Consider the following 21,247-nt stretch of genomic DNA (forward strand, 5'->3'; position numbering starts at 1 on the left):
ATTTTGACAGATGGGAAGCACTGACACAATCTCTTGCAAGCTATAGTTCACTTACAAACACAAAAGACTTCTGTCATGTGACAGTTGTGTCATGGCTTTGAATTCCCGAACCTCACCTTGGGTAGCCCCAGCCAGATCCATGTATTTGATGTGCTTGATCAGTTGCATCAGGTGCGCTTCAGGTGGAACACATCAAATACACGGATCTGGCTGGGGGTTCCCAAGCAGTGGTTTGGGAACCACTGGCCTAGATTAGGCAGAGCCATAAAATCTTGATAGCGGAAGCATTTTGCCCAGGCACTGAACTACAGTGGTGACTGGAACATGCTGGAAGAAGCAATGGTGTCTATTAAGGCTCAAAAGAAAAAGGTTTGAAAACACACTGGAATACATAACCCCTGAACCATAAATACAAAGGGATTTACCTCTGTAGTGCTTTTACTACCATCATTTTAATGGGGATTTCCACCATTGGACATGTGAAAGATTTTTACTGATTTGCAACTTGTTTTTAACATGTTTTCAGTCATTGCATCATAATGATTGACAAAACATTTACACACTTAACATACTGGAAACAAAAAGGATACAATTACATTAGATGGTCTAATTATTACTATAATGCAACATTTTTCATCACTAAATTCCACCATACACTCTTTAAGCATTTTTAACAATCCCTCTGGTAGGACACATTTTAAAAGGTTAAAACCGTAGGGATTATAAAGTCTGGAGAAAAGTTATTTCATTATTTCGACAGAGGCTCTTAATTTCCCAATGAAAAAACTCCTTAAGCCTCCTCACTCCTAGTTTCAAGCCACACCACTGCATTTGAACCATTGTAGTGGGCTAGGCCCATTTTAGTTTTTGTTTCAATTTCCTTAAAGGAAAATCCCAAGGTCCAAAGAGAAATCTGGCAGATGCTGGCATTTTAGGTATATATGAAAGGCTACAATACTGCAAATGTACCACTCAAAGCGTTTTCATTCAGTTTAGAATACCACCTGATACTGTTTACACGTTTCTGTACACGCGAGTGGAAAACAAAACTGACGTACGTGAGGCAGAAATCAATGCATCAGGTGTAAAACACCTGACACTCAGTATTTGATGTTGTTCAATGAGCGTTACGTTTAGTAAATACACAAGATATTTGCCTGTGTAAGATCGAAACAAAAAAGCCATGTGAAACAAAATTTGACAGCTAATTGGATCATTTACTGTAGGTAATTGCATTTTCCTTTTATATAACTTTAATTTTCTATTATAACAAGTGGGATAGTATTTTGTAACCTTAAAAAGAAATGCCGGCATTTGTCAAGAACATTTGTAAGATAAGCAATGTACAGAAGTCCCTTTTATTCTAAAAGTTCCTTTTTATGTACAAATAAAATGATGCATAGTAAAATTATGTTGTGTTTTTTTATTGAAAGAAAAAGATTGGGAAATGAATATGAACAGGTTGGTAGCAGAGTAAAGGTCAGGATGGGTATTTTAAGAAGATAATGGGCCTACATTTTGTGTCGGACAGAAGATAACCACATTAATTACATTTTTCATTCACCACCACTTCATTCCCATTTTCCTCCCTCCCACCATATAGTGATAACAATGAACAGAAATACTTAGAATATAAATCAAAATAGAAAAACAAAATATAATACGAATTGTACAGTACAGTTCATTTGTTCCCATCTGTCTTCAAATATCAGTTGCTCTTTACGAACATTGATCTGTCTATGAAATCAAGTTCCATTGTTACATGATTTGCTTTGCTTTATGTGTAAAGTGTACAGAAAAACCACACCATAGTGACCAAACAGTTTTTTTTTTTTTTTTACTGTCACTCAGTACAATTTGACTTGTGTTTTAGAATTTTGTTTTGTACTAAAAATTAATTACTCTGCTCTTCCAGTTGGATTTATGAATTATAGTTAGGTTCACCATGAGTGACTAATTTACTGTAATGCACTGTGAACACATCTAATAGGTACTGACAAACTGACTCTGTCCAAGCTACGTTCAGGTCCAGGCAAAACACCTGTACAAATAAAAACTGCCCAGCACAACTCCACAGGGAACATCAACTACATATAGTATACATAACAGAGACAGACTTAACTGTGAAACTGTTGAATTAAGGGATAAAAAATAAACTGGCATAAAACAACAGTATAATTAGGGTTACTCTAATGATATTTGTGTGCATCTATTATCCTGGCACAGTGTCAGTCAACATAAAATGAGTATATTTAAAGGATTATGGTGCTGTTAAAAAGTCACAAGTTTTAAAATCTTCATACCCCTTCTTGTGAAGCCATGTATGAAATTCATGTCTAAAGAGGCATTTCTTTGGGGTTAGTTTGATCATATAAAGTTGTGTATGTATTTATTACACACACAAACATGACCCTCCTTAAAAAGCAAGCTCCCTTTTGCCATACAGCTGAGAGCACAGATGGAGAGGGAAACAGTTGGGGTTGTAACACATTTCAGCTCTAAATGTCCTCTCCCCCAACATTAAAAAAAAATCTCATCCTCCATTTTTGAACTTTCAATTCTCTTTCATTCTCAATCTTAGAAAAATACCTAGATCTTAGTGTTACCACTGTTGTCCTCTTCATGCATCTCTTTCTTTACTTCAGTGTCCTCTTAGCTGCAGTTTTCGATTTGACTCCCCAGTCACCACTATGTCCTCGAACACCTTGGCAAACAGCCTTATGTCTCTCCAGGAGGGTTCCATTCCAGAAACGAGAGGGGCATCGTGTGCAAGAGAAAGACCCTTGAGCAAGATGGAAACCCCGATGCCTGAGGGCTGCTAGGAACTTCCGAAAACGTTTTCTGCAGAGGAAGCACTCCATACGGGACTGGCGGCAGCTGGATGTTTGACGGTGTCTAGCAGCACGGTGGACCAAGAACGCAGCCTTACGGGGAAAAGCTGTACAGGGACACAATGGACAAAGGAATTGTTTTTGCGAGACTTCCAAAGATGACAGGTGTCCAACTCTTAGCCCTCCATGACGTGTTCTTCCTCCTTTAACCCTCAGGAGCTCAGCTAGTCTTCTCTTCTTTTTAAACAACTGTAGGCGAATTCTTACTTTCCTCTTCTGCATTCTATTCTGTTCATTCTTTCCCTCTCTTGCCAACAATGGTTTTATTGAAGATTCTCCTCCGGTGTTCTGATATCCATAATTTTTCTTCTTGCGTTTCCTGTTGTTTCCCTGTGAGTGGAGGTCTTGTGGCGACCGCATCTCAACTGGCTGCTGTTGTTGAGAGTGGGGGTACTGTTGGGACAGTGGCTGATGCATAGCAGATGAAGCGAGATTGAGGACATTGCTCGGACCAGTTGGATATACAGGCGCCCCTTTTATTCCTGTAGGTTGCTGGTGATGAGATGGGGCAGTATGAGAGGAATGTGTTTGAAGGGCATGGGAGTGAGGAGGGGCACTGGAAGTTGATGAGTGGGTACTGCCAGGTTCTGGGAGGTAGAATAGAGGGGAATAACCAGATTGAGGTTGAGGATGCTGTGTTGGGGAGACATTGCTATGTTGCCCCCCCTGGGCGACACCAGGTGGTCCAAGCTGAAGAAGGGAATTTGTGGCTTGCTCACTCTCAGTCACTGATCCAGTTACTCCAGGGCTTCCCCCAACCTGACCAGCACTGTCACCTCCTGGCTGGTGTGTTTGTCCCTGTCGAGACAGTCCATGTTGGGAAAGTCTGTGTCTTGTCAAGCTATTAGCATATGCGAAGGCCTTTCCACAAACCTCACAGCAGAAAAGTTTGTCCCCACCTTCATGGACAGCTTGCTGATGAGCCGTCAAGTGAAAGTGATGACGGAAAGATTTCCAGCAAATGGCACAAGTGTACAGTCTGGGAGGGGGCTGGGTGTTAGAACCTGGAGTCTTGTCCTGAGAATAATAGCAAGAATCAGAATTTCCTTGTTCACTGTCTTGGTTTGCACTCACTCCAGTGACTGCCCCAGAGCTACTACCAACTGCTGATGTTGTGCCTGCTTCACTAAATTCTCCTTTCTGGTGTAGTTTTCCATGTCTCTTCAGGCTCTGGGCATAACCAAACTCCTTCCCACATAATTCACATTTGTAGTTTTTCTCCCCAGAATGAACTGTGCGATGTTTTGTAAGGTGGAATGGTTCTCGGAAATCTTTTCCACAAACATCGCAATGGTATGGCTTCTCCCCAGTGTGAACGCGGTCATGTCTGCGAAGAGTCTCACGTCGACTGAAGCCACGACCACAAACACTACACAGAAATGGTCGTTCTCTACCTTCTCCACCAGTTCCTGCCCCACTTTGAGTATGCCGTCTACGTTTGACTTCTCCACTTGCTCCACCTCCAGTCTTGGGCTCCTTCTTTGGACGGGGCTTACGAGGCCGCTTGGGTTTCACATTTGGTGCCTGCTGGTTTTTCGGTTGTTGGTTTTCATTAGTTAGTGTCATTCCAGTGCCACCCATGCATTCCCCATTTCCGCCTTGTCCTTTGTAAGATTTATTCATACCAGATGTTGATGAAGGTCCTCCGGGGGAGGCCCCCGCTGATCCAAAGCCAAGCCCACCAAGCAACCCCCCAATAATGTCCCTTCTTTCCTCTCCTCGACTTCCGCCACTGTTAAGCTCTCCAGGCATACAGGAGGCAGCGGCAGCTGCTGCAATAGCAGACATGGCACTGCTAACAGAGCTGGTAACATCATCTTCAGAGTCTTCCAAAAGAGAAGAGAGGGGAAGATGAGGCTGCTGTTGTTGGTGTTGCTGCTGTTGTTGAGTTTGACTCTGAGGATGTGGATGCAGTGTAGGGGCTAAAGGTGCCTTCCTGAGTGCTGGGCCTGCCATTCCATTTCCACAGGGTGGATCACTTGGATAACAAGGGTTTGTTTGTGACCGGTGCTGCTTATAGTCCGTCCGGTAGTCATCACCTCGATATGGTGTTTGGTAACAATTCCTTGAAAAATCCTGTCCATACTTTCCTTCTGTTTTACCCCCACTGTTTGCATTCACTCCTCTTCCCTGCTGAAACAGACCCTGACAAGCTAATGAAGCCTTATCCTCCTCTTCTTCAGTTCCTCCCATTACACAGCCTACAACCCCTCCACCTTCAACTTTTCCATAAGTTACACCACCACCACCAAGGGGTGCCCCTTGGTACTCTCCAACACCACTTCCACCTGCTACCATTCCGGCTCCACCTACCACCCCAACCTTTTGACTTTTCTGTCCATCAGTTTCAGAGCTGTTACTACTATTGTTTCTCTTGGATCGTGATCTCCTTCCAGGTTTGCCACATGTTCCTGAGGCTGCATGGTTGAGCAAAGAGGTACTCTCCCGAAAACAGCGGCCACAAGCTGGACAGCGATAGGGCTTGTCTTCATGAATCTTCTCATGCCGAGTTAGCGATTCTCTGCGGTTGAAAGAGCGCTGGCAGACAGGGCAGGCGAAAGGACGCGCCCCTGAGTGAATGACTCCATGCTGGAGGAGATGCCCCCTTTTCTTAAATCCCTTTCCACATTCAGGGCAACAGTGGGTCTTCTCAGGGCTGGGGCAAGATGATGAAGTGGGGGCAGGATTTGACTGTTGTTGCTGGGTGCCTAAAGAGGGATCTTGCTGAGGTTGTGAGTGATGATGGTTGGACTGAGAAGCCAACTCTTGAGTGGAGTGGGGGAGGCTGGGGGTGTGATTAGGATTGAGATTGGTGGCATTGTTACTAATGCTTCCACCACCAGAAGACAAACCATGGCTGCGCAAGTGCCTTCGGAGGCTGGAGAGATGAGTGAAGGTTTTGCCACACTCTCCACAGTGGTAAAGAGGCTCTGGTTCAGGCTGAGTAGGAGTGGGTGCCAGTGAGCCTTGACTTTCAGTTTTAGAGTGCTGTGAGCAATTTGTGACAAGGACTGAGGCTGAGGTACAGGATGGAGCAGTAGAAGAGGAGGAAGATACTGTTGAGGAAGAGGACGTTTGTGCTGTAGAAGAAAGGAGGGAAGATGGGTCTCCACCAAGACTTCCTATACCAACACGCCCACCTCCGCTAACAAGACTTGAACTTCCTTCAATGCTATGTCCTCCAGAGTTGCTGCTGGGGTTTGTATCTCCACTACTGTGGCAGTTGCCACTGCTACTGCTGATGTTGTCAGACTTCCTCTGTGGCAGGTAGCCAAGCATAGCTTTCTTTCTCCTTCCTCCTCCAGTTCCGGACACACCTCCACTTTCTTTCCCTTCATCCTTAGGAAGAGAGAGATGGAGTGGTAGAGGGAGGGGCAAACCAGTTTCTTGTTGCATCAAAGATGCTATCTGATTAGAAGAGAGAACTGGAATACCTTGAAAGTCAAAGCTGCCTAAGGGGGGTGGTTGAGGCGCTGAGTGAAGAGGATGGTGAGGGTGAGGGTGGGACAAGGCATGGGGTGGCAATTGTTGCTGTTGTTGTTGAGGAGTAAGATGTCCATGACTGTGAGAGGAATGGAGAGGAGGCGGTGCGATGCCTGCATTGGAATCTCCACCTTGACCCAAACTAAGATGGTTGTGGGTACCTTGCTGAACTAAAAACTGCTCCAAACTGGCATTCGGTGGCACTCCAGAGAGAAAATACTGATTGGCTGCCAGCATACAACTGAACTGCTGGTGTAGGCTCCGAGCATCTGACTGAGCACCGGCAAGTTGTTTGTCCAAGGAAGCCACAGTGCTGCTACTGATAGGGTTGTTGAGGTGAAGCTGAGGTTGAAGGAGAAGGTGAGGAAGATGGCTGTCCTGGAGAGGCTTGGGGGACTGAAAGACCTGGGTGTAGAGGAGGTGGTGGTGAAGTCACCACTCCACTACTGCTTCCGATGAAAAGTGCTCAAAACGTCCCTAACCCAGGGTGTAGCTGCTCCTGAGCTAAAGCTGCCTCTGCTGGGTGAAATGGGCGTAAGAAACTGTGGGTACCCTGTTGCAGAACCTCACTTCCACCTCCGCTACCACCACTTAAACTCATTTTGCTAGATTTACGTGAACTCTGCGAAGAGGACTGAGTTGGCTGTGGTACAGGTGCAGGTGGGGCACTCATTTGGCAAATATGGAGGATGAATCAGCAAAAGCATTGCTTCTAGATCCTTGTAATGCTCCCAGGCCAAGCCCAGACAGAAGTGGTCCTGATGATTCACCTGGTGGCGGCTGCTGCTGCAGCTGTTGCTGGTGTTGAAGTTGAGCATGTTGCTGATGTTGCAGCTGCCTCTCCAATCCAAGACCCTTAAACTGGTGGGCTTGATGCCCACTCAGCATCTCTAAAATGTCCATCGAGTATTTTCCAAACTGGAACATCTCCCACTCGCTGGCAGGAGGTGGTGCTGCCCCCCCCTCCTCCAGCCCCAGAAGTGGAGACAATAATCCCCCCACCACTCACAGAGGAACTTCGGCTTGAGGCACCAGAGCTTGAATTTCCACTGCTCCGGGAACTGCTTGCTCCTCTGCTGCTGCTACTAGTACCACTGCTGCTTGTCCCAGTAGCTCTGCTACTGTTACCCCCCCTCTGCTGATGATCGGCCGCTGCCCCCACTCTCCATCCAAGAGGAGGACACTGTGGAGAATTTTAGGGAGGGTCCTTTTTTCCCCAAGGATATGATTCCTTATCAAGTTTGTGTACTCTTATTTGGAAGACAGAAATATGAACAATCGGTTATCTACTGTTGAAGCAATTTCTCTTCTGAATTCAGGCAATAAAACGGTAGGATTTGTTTGCGCTGTGTACAATGTCTTTTTGTTTTGTAGTTCAATAATTTGATTTACTCAGTGGAAAATTTCTGTTTGACCTCATTATATATTCTGTGATTCTGACTTTGTTCTTCCATGCCTCCATTACAGTCTATCGATTGTCAGAAGCTGACTTAATGAGGTTACAAATGATGGTATTGCAGGTAAAGGTCCCTCAGCAAAAAGCTGCAGTTTTGATTTCTGTTCGGATGACTCCTAATTCCTTGTTGTATGCTTTTTTATGGTGTCCACAACTGAGACAACTGGCCTTACTCCATGTGACATATCCAACAGTGGTATTTGTAATCCCTCTGGAAACTTCCACCATAGACACTCTGAGATGGGAATGTTGCTTCGACAGAATCCGTTTTTACTGAATAAAGTTAATAAAGTTAAAGGGTTCTGTCCTCAGTTTTTCTAAGCACTAGAACTGTATATATCTCCTAATGCTTTATATCCTCCCACTTCTGGAAAAGGGAGAACTTTCAGTTCCTTTCTTTCCCCTGCCTCTTACCATGCTTCTTCCTCTTGAAGACACTGAGGGAAAATGGAGATAAGGGTCAATTTCCTTTTGGATGGACATAATTGTCTTAAGTGTCAGTTGTCTTACACTAAACATTACAGTAGTTCAGTAGAGCTCCTGAATAAAGTAACATAACATTCATCAGTAAAATCACCACCAATGTACTAAATAAAAATAAAAATGTCCCTCAAACACTTAATGATTTGGTATTGATTATTGCATTAAAAATATTTGCAAAATAAATATTTTAAAATAAACTAACTGGTCTTCACCAGTTGGCTAAATCAGACAATATCTAGCACAATAGCCAGTATTCACACAAAAAATTGTTCATAATAGGACATTTCAACAAACCTGTTGGAACACACTGCACATTATAGAAATCTATAAAAATGAATAAAGAAATGAGGCCTTCAGCACAATCATACAAGACAACCAAGACCGACCTGTGATCTGACAGAAGAAATGTTCGTATTAAATTCCTTGTCTGGTATCCTGTTGTCACTGGATGCTGTAATGGGGTAAACAAGAGGGTTACATCATCACCATACTGTCCAATTACCATAAATCTGAGTCAGTATTTTCAAGAGGAAAAAAAATTTTCACCAAACTGTTTTTTTTGGCGGGGGATGGTAACAATCTTTGTGAGAAGTAGGCCTGAATATTTTCCGCAACTTGGATGGGCAGAATCGCGTAACTTAATTCAATTCATATCGCAATAATTTGAATTCGTAATGTTTACACGTAATTATCACATTTAAAAATGTAATTTGAATTGCAGAACTTGAACTTGTATTTCGCATAGGCCTACTGAAATTGAATGTAATGGTTTGAAATTAAATTTGGTCTTCCAAGCATTCTATTTTCACTTTTAATTTCAAGCTTTAAAAAATTCTAATCTGAATGCTTTTAAATTTAGTTCTTACAATTCCATTTACATTTTTTCCCAACACACATCCAGGTACTTAGAAAAAGCATGTTTTTACCACCATGGAAATTACGGTACAACTTGATCATCCTGTACCGACGCTTGATTATCAATAATGAATGTTAAATCTTGATCATTCATTAATATTTGGACCAACGCTTTCTTATAAGTAACACTGCGGATGTCTTTTCTCTATCGAAACTTATCAATAACTGCTTTATCATTCATTAATTTTGTAGTGATGCTTGCTTACCAATAACTAACCTAAGCCTTACAGTTTGACAATTCATTAGTATTTGTACCTGCTAACGATTCAATCAGTTTGACAAATTTTCTCTCAAGTTTAAACAGCTTGGGCAATTTACTGAAGTAACATTAAAACAATAATGGTAGCCATCTAGCCAACTCATCTAGCCTACCTTTATTTATTGCTAGCAAGCTAAGTGATAAAGAGAACCAACTCACTAGGCTACATATTAGCTGACGGCATTATTACTGATATTATAACTAGTGTTTTATCCTTGGTTAAACAGCGTCTCGCCTCAAACTTCAAAATCCACAGGCAAAGGAGAAGTCCACCAGGATTTCCAAAATTTTACCTCTGCAATTTGTCGAAACTGCTCGGAAAGATGAAGCTCATCCATAATTTGGCGGCAGGGACTGGCAGATTTTCATATTCAATAAATGACTAGGCTACTTTTTTTTACCAGCACTGTAGATTGGTGTTTGGACAATTTAATGCAAACAGTATTATCTCCTTAAAAAAGTGGTCATTTTTTTGGGCCACTGGAAATGTACTGGGGTAAGTAGAAGACTGACCTAGTGATTTGATTGGGCTAGTAGAAAAAATCCTTAACGTTGAGCCCTGCAATGCTTCACATTATCAACAAATGATAAAAATGCAGCTTTTCAATACCTTTTGAAAAATATCATAGTTTTTAACCAAACAATCAGATATTGTGTACCAAACAGGGATGTTAACAGTCAATTGATTAACCATTAATCGTTAATAAGACCTTTGATCGATTAGCCTAATTTTATTTATTAAACAGTTAAATTTCAATAAACTATTTCAATGAATAACCTAATGCTGGTGTTTAGATTTTAGACCGACGTTTCTCTTGTCTTTAGACACAAATCCCCTCGACTGGTGGAAAGGTGAAACACTATTTGTCAATTCCTGGAACATCGATGCCATCTGAGCACGTATCCTCATCTGCCAGTCTCACCCTCAGCAGACTGCGTACCAGACTGACCCCAAAGCATGCAGACATGCTCATGTCCCTTAACAAATATTCCTTAACAAAAATGCTTAGGTATTAAGTTAGGTAACGGCATACTGGCTATGTTGTTCGTGTTTCAGCTATATGCTACGGACTTCAGGAATATAGCCTATTAGCAGTCTTTTGTTGGTGTTCTCACAGCACTGCATTCTATTTAATGCCTTTCCTAGTTAAGTTTGCTGCACATCAAGAGGTCAACTTTACAAAGCTGGAAACTTGCTATTATTTTGTTAAATGAACAGCCTACCATTTGTACTTTAGAACACGATTTACACTTTCAAACAGATCGATGTGCTCTTTTCATTATAATACTGCGTTAGCAGCTACCAGAGTTGTCAGAAAGACAAAAAAACTAAAGCGGTTCATTTGATTAGGCCTATAGCACAGTTAAACATTACTAAACAGAATAAGCAATATCTTTTGTCACCATCGCAGTAGCAGTTCAGCAATCCTATAGTAAAAATGTCAGCAGTCTCTCCTCCAGCACAGATTGTATAGTCTATGATACGTGTTTGTATAAGTTTGTTTCTTGCGTTATGGCCTTAATACATAATGTAAATCTTATTTTAATGATTCTTAGAGCATGTCGAAAACGTCTCTGATACACATGACCCATTGAATGTTAGGCCTATTTTGTATAGGCCATATACTGTAGCAAATTTTTAGCTCATCAGTTCATCATTATTAATTGTTCAACGGATACGGATGGTCGATGAAAAGAAGTGCTCGAAATGTGCAACCCTAGTACCAAATGCAACAAGCAATGATGATGTTATCCATCCTTGGTAGGCCTGTCTTGGGACATACCAAAACAATTGTGCCCAAGGGTTTTTTTTCTCCCATTGTTGCAAGTTTTTGATAAGCTACTGTTGACAGACAGGATATCTCCATGGGATTAAGTCTGAAAAATTGTCACTGAAATTTTAATTTGCTTGGGTCAGAACAACAGATCACTACAGACACTCCTGCTGATGGCAATATGAAGGGTGAAGCATTACAGGGAACATACTTTTATGCTTTGTTCCTGCCTCGTTTGTTCCTGTCTCCCCTACAAATGGAGATAATGACATCATGGTCATGTCACAGGGATGCGGATCCAAAGATGCACCTGAGAGACGACGTACGCCATTGCTGAGACGATGCAGGCCATCGCTGAGCAACTGGTCTAAAAGATGCCTGTTGTGAGGACGCTGGGACCGTCACGGAGCAGCGTTCTTGGAAAGATGCCGAAACATATATTGATTATGTGCATCTTTTTATGTTAGCCTTAGTCTTGGGCTACAGCTCGGAATTGCCTACTGCCTACAGTCCACGTTGTCTGTTGTCTGCAATCTGCTCATCTTGACAACACCATCTTGGCTTACAAACTATTCTATAACATGTTAAGTCGCTAATAGTAGCTTTCTTGCAAGGAACTGAAGGACAGACTTTTAGACCAGAGGATCATATGCTTAGAACACCTTTTGGACAAATAGATCCAACTCCCTGCTTTACTGTATAATAAATGGCGTCTTGCCAGATTATTCCAGGTTATTTACTCTTTTGCGTGGATGCTTTGACAATTTGTTCCAGTCACAGAGGTTGACCCTGGTGGTTTCACTCCAAAATTCTGATTAGGCCAGATCAGATGGATGCCCTTTTCACATAGCTAGCTACTGCCAGTGGTAGCTGTGGAGAGTTATCTGGTTTGTATGTTCTTGACATTGCAACTCTTTCAAAGTCAGTGAGAGAACACCGTTGAATGGCAGAACATGGCCTAATGCAAGTCGAAGATTTTAGGGAAATAGACCATCGTTCTGATAGATGTCTGAACTGCGCATTATCACACACCACCCCTACGTTTGCTGACTTCCTACTCTCCCACTCGGGGCTTGATTGCTTGAAGAAATACAGAAATGAATATGGAAATAAATACAGAAATAAATTAATCAATAAATAAATAAATATGGAAATGAATATATACAGAAATAAATTAGTAAAAAAAAATGGAAATATAAAAATATAATTAATAAAAAAATAAAAAATAGAAATATAAATTAAAAAAATATAAATACAAAAAATACAAACAGAAAAAATGAATCAAGAAAAAATACCTAAATAAATATACAGAAATCAATGAAGAAATAAATATATAAATACCAATTTATGTCAGATTTTATCAACTAATTAATTTATCTCAGAACACTCACTTATTTTTTTTTTTTTTTACATTTTCTGGTATGTTTATATTTGTTTATTCATTCATTTATCCATTTATTTATTTTTAATTTTGGCATTTGTAGTCCTCCATATACGACACCATCAATTAGAAACAATTGTGGTTGAGAGTGCTACAAATATCAATCAAGGGTGTGAGGTGGCAGTTTAATCATGAACAGCCTATCGAGAACTTCAGAGAGCACAATACTAAGTATTTCAAAATACCAAATTTTTCATAACTTTCACAAGTGAATAAACCCTTGGACATACATCTACAGTTCGAGTGCTTTCAGAATGTTTTGGTTAAAAATACTACATGTGCCCATCTATGAAATGATAAAATGCCATCTTGAGCGCTAATAAAAATCTGTCCCGCCTGACTTCCTGGTCTTCCTTGCCAAAGGCATTTATGATGTACCGTCTAGAAATGGGAGTCAGAACTAAATCGAATAAACAACTGGTACAAAGCATCCACAATGCAACTACTGTAGCTAATTCCTTTTAGCTACAGTTGATAACATACTGCTATTCTGATTTTTAAAAAGCCAATTTCTGTTTCTGACAAATTATTTAAAAGGTGTTTAACTACATGACATAACAAAACCCGAACGATACTCCAGAATCGTTTTTATGCAGGCCGGTTTGAGAGCTTTACACCCAGTAGTCCACGAGACTTATTGCAAATATAAGCTAAAATCGAACAACTAACTAACTTTACAGCTCTGGTAATGACAAAAAAAGTAATAGCACTAACGTTAATCAAATAACTTCTGGTTCTATAACTCGATTGCAGGCGATAGTAATGTAATCGTGCATCCCCCCCCCCCCCCCAACCCCCCAAAACAGAAGGCAAGAGATGAATGCCATTTCCACTCCAGCTTATCTTTCAGCAAGAAGTTTCATAACATCAAATGCAGATCGTGGTTAGCTGTAGTTCGTCAACCTGACAATAAAATACTTCCACTGATGGATGATGGATAGGATAGATAACAATCTAAATCGTCAATGTTGCTCTATATAGAGCCGCCTGGATTTGAAATCCTACAACGATTCATACCAAGTTGAACAGAGTAACAGTTAAAATCAGCCCATTGCGAAAATAGTAATACCGTATTAGCCACTATCTTACCTGTTGGTGTGGATGGGTGTCGGCAAACCAAAACCGATGTAATCTAACGTTACATATTTGAATGTCATCGAAGTAGTAAGGGAGCAAGGGAGAGGGGACGACACTGATTTCGCGTTATCACATCTCTCAATAACCAACATGCTCCCTAGTATTTCAGCGCTATACGAAAATCGGACAATATGAGGTCAGCGGCGTGGTATTCCGCATCAGTTTACTTACTGAAGCTTGCGAATAATGATAGCTTGTTAGCTATGGTTTTGTGCTACTCTGAAACAAAGGAGCGCTAACGTTGACACATCGAAAATTAGGTATCGTGCAAGCAAAAATAAATAGCAATCTATGTAGCCTCCCGGCTAGCTAGTTGCCTGCTAGTTATTTGTTGGTAGATATAGCTAGCTAGTTAGCTATACAATATAGCCAGTTACGGAGGCCATCGGTAAATGGTTTAGACAACTAGCTACCTACCACGCTCCCCACTTAGCAAAAGCCCGCTCTTGAGAATCGACGGGTGGGGAAATCCTAAAATTAAAAGTAAAACTACAAACTGGTAACTAACTAAATAACATTATATTTTTACCAAAAAGCGAAAAATAGCTTCGATGGCCTCCTCATCCGCCCGTCTGCACTGTTTCCGAACCGTTAGCTAGCTACCTAGCATAACAAACAAAAATCCGCTGGATCGAGCTAATGTTAGATAGCACGCAAATGTGACCTATGCTTTTGCTGGCAAAATGTTGAGAGCTTTTTCTATCGATTTCGACGTGAATATAAGTTATCTAACTCTGTTAGTTAGTATTGGTGGTGTTTTTGTTTATTTTTTGGTTTCGTGTCGGCCCAATATTTGCCTCCCCCATGAAGATTTTAGGTGCCCCCGTCTTCGAATGTGTTCGCTTGACTTCAGTCATTTCCGGATTGTAAAATGGTTCCGGGTTATGCTAATTAACTATACTTTCCAGTGTTCATACAGAATTCCATGTCATGTAACTTTAAAAATGCACTAACTTAATCTAGTGTCAAAGAAATGTGTACCACGTGTTTTCTGATATTGAGGGAGCGGTTTATTCTGTCGAGGCCTACTTGGTCTTTTAATGTAGCCTATCTGTTAGGATACTCTTTTTTAATCAAATGCGGTGTTCAGGTTTTTATTTATTTATTTGTTGGGGAGAGGGCAGCGCACATACTAAAATATTCACTGTCCGACTTCAAATGGTGGCCTTGTTTTGAAATGTGTATCACCGAATTTATTAAATGCTCCTTTTAATTATTTAAGGATATATGACCTTACTAGTTGTGCGTGTGTGCGCTCGAGCTCTTAACTTTTGTTTCATTCAGCATTATTTTTTTATTTTTCTCGGTATACTCTGGATATACACACATTTGTTTCGTCACATCTTCACAACTATCAGTTCTGCTACCGCATCTTTGTGAAAAGTTAGAATTATATTTTTGTTAAAATAGCCCACACTGTAATTCCATTAATAAGTATAAAAAGTTTAATTCTGTCCAGATAAGCCAAAGGTTTATCCTAATTAATCCTATAATGTATAGGCCTATATTTTTGTCAATGCATTCAATTCAATTTGCATTACAGGCGCGAGCACAACATTTTGTATTGCCAAAGCATACACTTTTAAAGAAAACATAGGCCTACATCTAACACAGAACAATACATACATCAAAAACTAGAAACAAATGACAGTAACCATACAAGAAAAAAACCTTTCTCTGATTGACAATTTAAAAATAATACGAAATAAAGTAGGCTACATTTAAAAATAAGTTGTAGTGACTATAATAATGCCGATGATAATGACAAATAGGATATAATTATAATTATATACTGGATTGAATAAGTAAATATATGTGTGCGTGTATTCATCTATCAGAAAGTAATTCGCTTTGTTCGGCTATATCATAACAGGAATTAGTTCAAAATTCCTTTTTATATATTTACTATAAATAAGTATGACCAAATTTAACAATATAAAGGACTGTTGATTATGCGATTTAAAGTTCAAATGCTGTTGTTACAATTGTGGGTAAAAATAGGCAATTGTGACGAATACCCATTTTGAGGCCATTTTATTACATCTTAGCAGCTTCACAGCATTTCGCCAACCGTGCCCTTCAAAATGGCGGACACTGAGCGGCTTCACCAAAGGCATTCTCTACCCTCCAATCAATTCGTCTGCCGTTTCACTCGCGGTGGGACTTCTGGCGATAGAGAGAATACTTTCCCGATGTTTCGACTGCAGATGATGTGCACGTAGCCTACTGTAAATAATGTGCTCTAATCGGAATGTAGATACAAATATAAACAATATTTCGTGTTTTACATGTAGCGTCTGTATAGATCCCGAGTATAAGCACAGGGAAATGTAATTTCACAGGATTGCCGCAAGCACAAGTTAATTGCAAAAATGTAGCTACTTCTCGTCCGCTATGAGGTAACGCTAGGCTATTAAGAAATGTTACATTTTGAAGCGTCCGACATTGTGAAGTGTTCTAATCAAATGACGCCTTAGCATTCACCTGTGTACTGCATGCTTTACTATGTGATCCGTTTATTGTAGGACTGCGCCTAACAGTAGGCTACACTGCAAACAAACCGTCCTATTCATGAATAACCAAGAGTAGGCACAATTGTGAAAATGTTTAAAAAGGAAGATTTTATTTAATTATTTCTTGGCCACCTCGCACCCCTCTAAAAATCTTTTTTGGAAGGAAAACCGGTAACTAGCAACACACTGTTGAAAACAGAAAATATATCCGTAACTAGACATGGAGTTGTATTTAAAATGGCAGGTTATATGTTTTTAATATTCTCTGTTTTCAGTTTTGAATAGTCGCATTGCGAGTGAGATCAAAGTAGGCCTATATGCTACTTCTGACAGCTATAACTATAGATATTTAAGCAAAATTGTTATTGTTTCTACTCTGTATGACATTAATCCAATTTCGAAAAGTAATGATAATTATATATCATATTTATTACATGCTTTTCGTTGTGTAGACAGTCTCAAAGTGTTGCATAAAAGCATTAAAAAGGATTTTTTTGAAATGATGATAAAGAGAATCAAAGGATAAAAACAATCAAAGCAGTAAAATAAACTGGAGCAAGTGGTTTGTTAAGTAGCCAGTTTTGTACGTCTTAATTTCTTATTATCTGCAATGTAAATAGCTGCTTTCGTTATTTAATTGCTTTATGTTCAGAAATACTACCTTTCAATGGTCTGTTAAGCCATATACATCAGCAATACTTCAACAGGCCTTGGCAGAAAATTCACACTGAGTCTCTGAAAAAGTAGTGAGCTTAAAAATTAAGTGGCACACACTTGTTACATTGGGCTGAATCCCTTGCATTTAGTCGCAAAGCTTGCTCTAGTGAGTTAAGACATCTTCAGATTTTTATGACTTGTGCTTCTTCTCTTGTGTTGTACATAGCTACACTTCTCTCCTGTCTCTCAGGGGTGTGGAAGGCATTCAGGTGAGTGTCCAGGAAAGTGCTGGGCATGCCATTCAATTACCTTGTGAGACCTCCCTACAGTACAGGGCCCACTGCAGCAGCAGTCACCCATTTGAGAATTAGCTTGTCATGACACAATAACAGTTACAGGCATAGGGTTTATTGTGATTCCTAAATGGGAACATCCAGTAACCTACTGTTTATATTTTGTCACCTCAAGCTCAATTGCACGTAAATACATGTGTGTTCCGAGGGTGCCAGAATAATTTTAGAGCTGGGAAGTCCAAGCATGGAGGGGGGTGGGGTTGTTTGATGATACGATTTGTTCAGAAGTATGTCTTATTTAAAGCTAGCTAGCTAGGTACACAGCCTTGTTAGCTACCTTCATAGCTAATACAGCTACATGCAGGCTAACAAATGAAGTAATGTACCTGTAACTTTTACATAGACATGCACAAAACTATGTACTGACATTTAAATCGTGATAGCATTTTATCCAATAAAGGTTCGAATGGAAACAGAAGGTAACCGGTTTTACAAGGGTAACAGATTTTGTACATATGTATTATTCATGTGATAAAGTTAACCGTTGCCATTGCCGATGACCACCTGAACGCAAACACCTAGGGTGTGTTCCAACCGCTTATTTGTTACCCTTCTTGTTTCCTTTCCTTGCCTCCTTTCCTAGTATGGAAGGCCAAACAGTTCAAAAATATGTGAAGTTGACGTATGGAATTACGTGTTGTCAATGTGGGTGCGTTCAATTTGCTTATTTTTTTACGTCCTTTGTCTCCAAGGTCCTTGACTGACCCGGATATCAATCAAGGTGCCCCATCTTTGAGGACATTCCAACCTGTTATATGCTCATTCAAGGAGCTAGGAGGCTCCCAAATAATTTTTGAGCATGGAAACAGAAGTGTATCCTTAGCGGAAGTTTTTTTTTGGAAAGCGTGACTTGTAATGACGCACCTCTCCCCGTCTGCCACGTCTGTAATTGATGTGGCTTCAAACTGACGCTTGAAAGAGCAAGAACGTTGTAATTGCCTTATACACATTTCCTTGATTCCTCCATCCTTGCATACTTTTCTTGCTTCCTTTCCTTGCGCCCTCCAAAGGGTGGAGCTAGGAGCAAGGAAAGGAAGCAAGGAGATAAAGTAAGCGAAAGGGAATGAGCCGATGTTGGCAACACACGATTGCAGACATCAATTTGATGTGTTTTTTTACTGGTTCGGCCTTCCATACTGAAAGACTGACAAGGAGAAAAAATGAGCAGTTGGAACGCACCCCCAGTATATATAACTTTTTGCATCTTGGGCAATTTGCCTTTAGCTTTCTGTAGTTCTTTTTTAACCTTAGCATGCACATTGCAATATTCAGCCTTATTACTCTCAGTGCTGTCGTTTTTATATATGCCTACCGTAAGGCCCTTTTCATGTTTCCCTATGATCTTAATCCAGATATCCTCACCAGGCACGAGCTGATCAGTTTCTGGAATTTCCTGAACATTAAAATTTTCTTTTACATAAAGGGCTGGATCTATCCTTCCTAATGAGTTTGTACTCCTCTATATTATATTCATCCCCATCCTTCTCCCCAAGCCATGTCTCTGTAATGTCAACTATGTCATAGCCCCCACTATTTATAGCAGCCTCAAATTCCAAAAAATAATTTTTTATACTTCTTTTTGTGCAATCGGACTATGATGTCTACCCCCTAATAATTGAGTCCCCCAATATCACCAACTCCATTTTCCGGGTGCCCAGTGGCTCATCAGTCATCCCACTTTCAAGGCTTAAGGGCCAGGTCCAATTCCTGCAAGGGCTGGAATCGGTTGGACTCCACTCTGGAGATGCTGCCCCTTTGTGGTGTGCATGCTCTTTTTTGCGCTTGCTCCCTACTGTCACCCAACTTTCTCTCCCTACCTGCTCTGGAATCTGCCCTTTCCCAGCTGTGGCGTGTGGGGCGGCAGTGTAGTATAATGTGTAAGGAGCTGGTCTTGTAACCTAAAGTCATAGGTTCGTTTCCCAGGTTGGATACTGCCGTTGTACCCTTAAGCAAGGTACTTAACCTGCAGTGCTACAGTATATATCCAGCTGTGTAAATGGATGCTTCACTTCAAATCACTAATACACTGTTTCACCCCAGCCTAATTACAGTAGAGCCTGACCTCAGTTTAATCCTTCATTCCAGGAACTGGCTAGTTCTTAATCCGATGAACTTGAAGACTGTGGAGATAACACAAATGGTCTTATAATAAATAAATTGTCTACTGAATTCAATTGCTAACTCTATTCTGAAATGAATACTGTAAAATACACTATTTGTTGATCGTTCATTAAACGATACTTACACCCTAGATCCCTTTTTTCTTATTTATTTTTTTAGCTGTAGACTTGTTTATATGCCTACTTTATAATGAAACGTTTTAATCCATGCCATTATTTCAACATTTCTGAAATGATATAATTTTATCAGAAAAAAATTGGAAAAAAAAAATGGTGCTGCCCTTTAACATTTGAAAAATGCTTTCTGCATTCTACTCTGGCCCCACCCCAACTGCGATATCTGAGTACCTCTTTGGAGATACTACTGCATGTAGATGTCAATCAAGTTATCTTGTCGGAAAATTGTTGCCGCCCACAGATGTGATGGTTTACTTTTATGATATGATGGAACACGTTGGTGCAGTGGGTACCACTGCCTCACAGCAAAAAGGTCCTGGGCCTTTCCATGTGGCGTTTGCATGTTCTCCTCGTGTATACTTACTTAGGTTTCCTCCGGGTACTTCGGTTACCTCCCACAGTCCAAAGACATGTAGGCTAATTGGAGACTCTTAATTGCCCATAGGTATGATTGGGTCAGTAAATAGTGAGTGAATGGTGTGTGTGCCCTGCGATAGATTGGCGGCCTGTCCAGGGAGTAGTCCAGCCTCTCATTCAATGCATGCTGGGATAGGCTCCAGCACCCCCCTTGTCCAGGATGAGTGGGTATAGATAATGGATGGATGGAACACTGCCAGCACCTGATTGGCTATTGGTGTGGGTCCAGCGCTTTTCAAACTGCTGAAACATGGCAGCCTGTTCAAAAAACTTATATTCCACCTAAATGGTACACTAAAATATTCACTAAAAAACATTGGAGGTGTGAAATAATAATGTAATTGCTGAATCTTGGTTCATATATGATCTGCAACTATTTGTTTGTTCCGAGTTTCACAAGCCTACGCTGTACAAATAATGTGCATATAGAATACTTTATGTAAATGAGATGGACACACCTACTCCACCCACCCCAGCATGCATTTCTCGGAATTGTGTAGCAGGCAGTGCCGAGCTGAAGCAGTTCAAATACTGAGTGCAATTACTCCTTAATTGCTAGGAATGTGCATCATTTGTAATGGCTCGATAGGTACATTGTATTTCATTATTCAGGTTGATTGTTGAATGGGTGTGGGATGTGAATATTTCCAGTGCGGGTCAACAGCATGTGCAAATGAGTTACTTACAGGCACAATGTAGAAATTTCATCGCTTTCACCTTAAAACATGATGAGCTGAATCTGTTATCTGGACTGTACCTACAATGAAGCACGTAACCACTTGGTGGAAAAGAACAATTCTCAGTTGGCACTACCGGCACAACATTTAGGCCAAAGGAGTCTCCATCTAAATAACTCTAAGCAAGGCAGATAAATGAATAATCAGAAATATGATCCTGTGTAATGCCAGGCTTATGGAAATGTTGGAACCAAAATCTGTGTTAATAGAGTTATTTAGGATATTAGTTTCAATACTATGCGGACTCAGAGAAACAGGAGCCTTGATTGATTTTTTTATCAAGGCCGAGAACATTGAAGCAAACGTGGGTGGCAGTGACCTGCAGGTAGAGCTAAAGATCAATGAAGCCTGAAAATTCAGAAAAATGCTTGCAGCCAGATAAATATATGTATGATATACAGGACAGCGTACAAGCCTTGAAGTGATCTAGGGT

At 40.6% G+C, this 21,247-nt stretch overlaps 1 protein-coding gene and 1 long non-coding RNA gene across 3 annotated transcripts; one reads left to right on the forward strand and one right to left on the reverse strand.

Annotated features, from left to right (window-relative positions):
- Positions 1–433: 433 nt before the first annotated feature.
- On the reverse strand, positions 434–14,711 carry LOC118233050 (zinc finger protein 865-like). Its single transcript, XM_035428373.1, has 3 exons — positions 13,793–14,711; positions 8,700–8,764; positions 434–8,267 (listed from the first exon to the last, which is right to left on the reverse strand). The coding sequence occupies exon 3, from the start codon at positions 6,609–6,611 to the stop codon at positions 2,637–2,639; it is 3,975 nt and encodes a 1,324-aa protein (XP_035284264.1). The 5' UTR covers positions 6,612–8,267; positions 8,700–8,764; positions 13,793–14,711; the 3' UTR covers positions 434–2,636.
- Positions 14,712–15,923: 1,212 nt separating this feature from the next.
- On the forward strand, positions 15,924–19,607 carry LOC118233225. Of its 2 annotated transcripts, XR_004766493.1 has the most exons (4): positions 15,924–16,239; positions 17,237–17,279; positions 18,056–18,176; positions 18,716–19,607. It is a non-coding gene; the product is annotated as an uncharacterized LOC118233225 (long non-coding RNA). The 2 variants fall into 2 exon arrangements; XR_004766492.1 differs by having other exon boundaries at positions 18,056–19,607.
- Positions 19,608–21,247: the final 1,640 nt, after the last annotated feature.

Source organism: Anguilla anguilla, chromosome 8 (assembly GCF_013347855.1).
Source record: "Anguilla anguilla isolate fAngAng1 chromosome 8, fAngAng1.pri, whole genome shotgun sequence".
NCBI lineage: Eukaryota > Metazoa > Chordata > Actinopteri > Anguilliformes > Anguillidae > Anguilla > Anguilla anguilla.

What these genes read in the sequence shown, in the direction of transcription:
- LOC118233050 (XM_035428373.1), bottom strand. Translation starts at nt 6,611, where the DNA reads ATGCTGGCAGCCAATCAGTATTTTCTCTCTGGAGTGCCACCGAATGCC.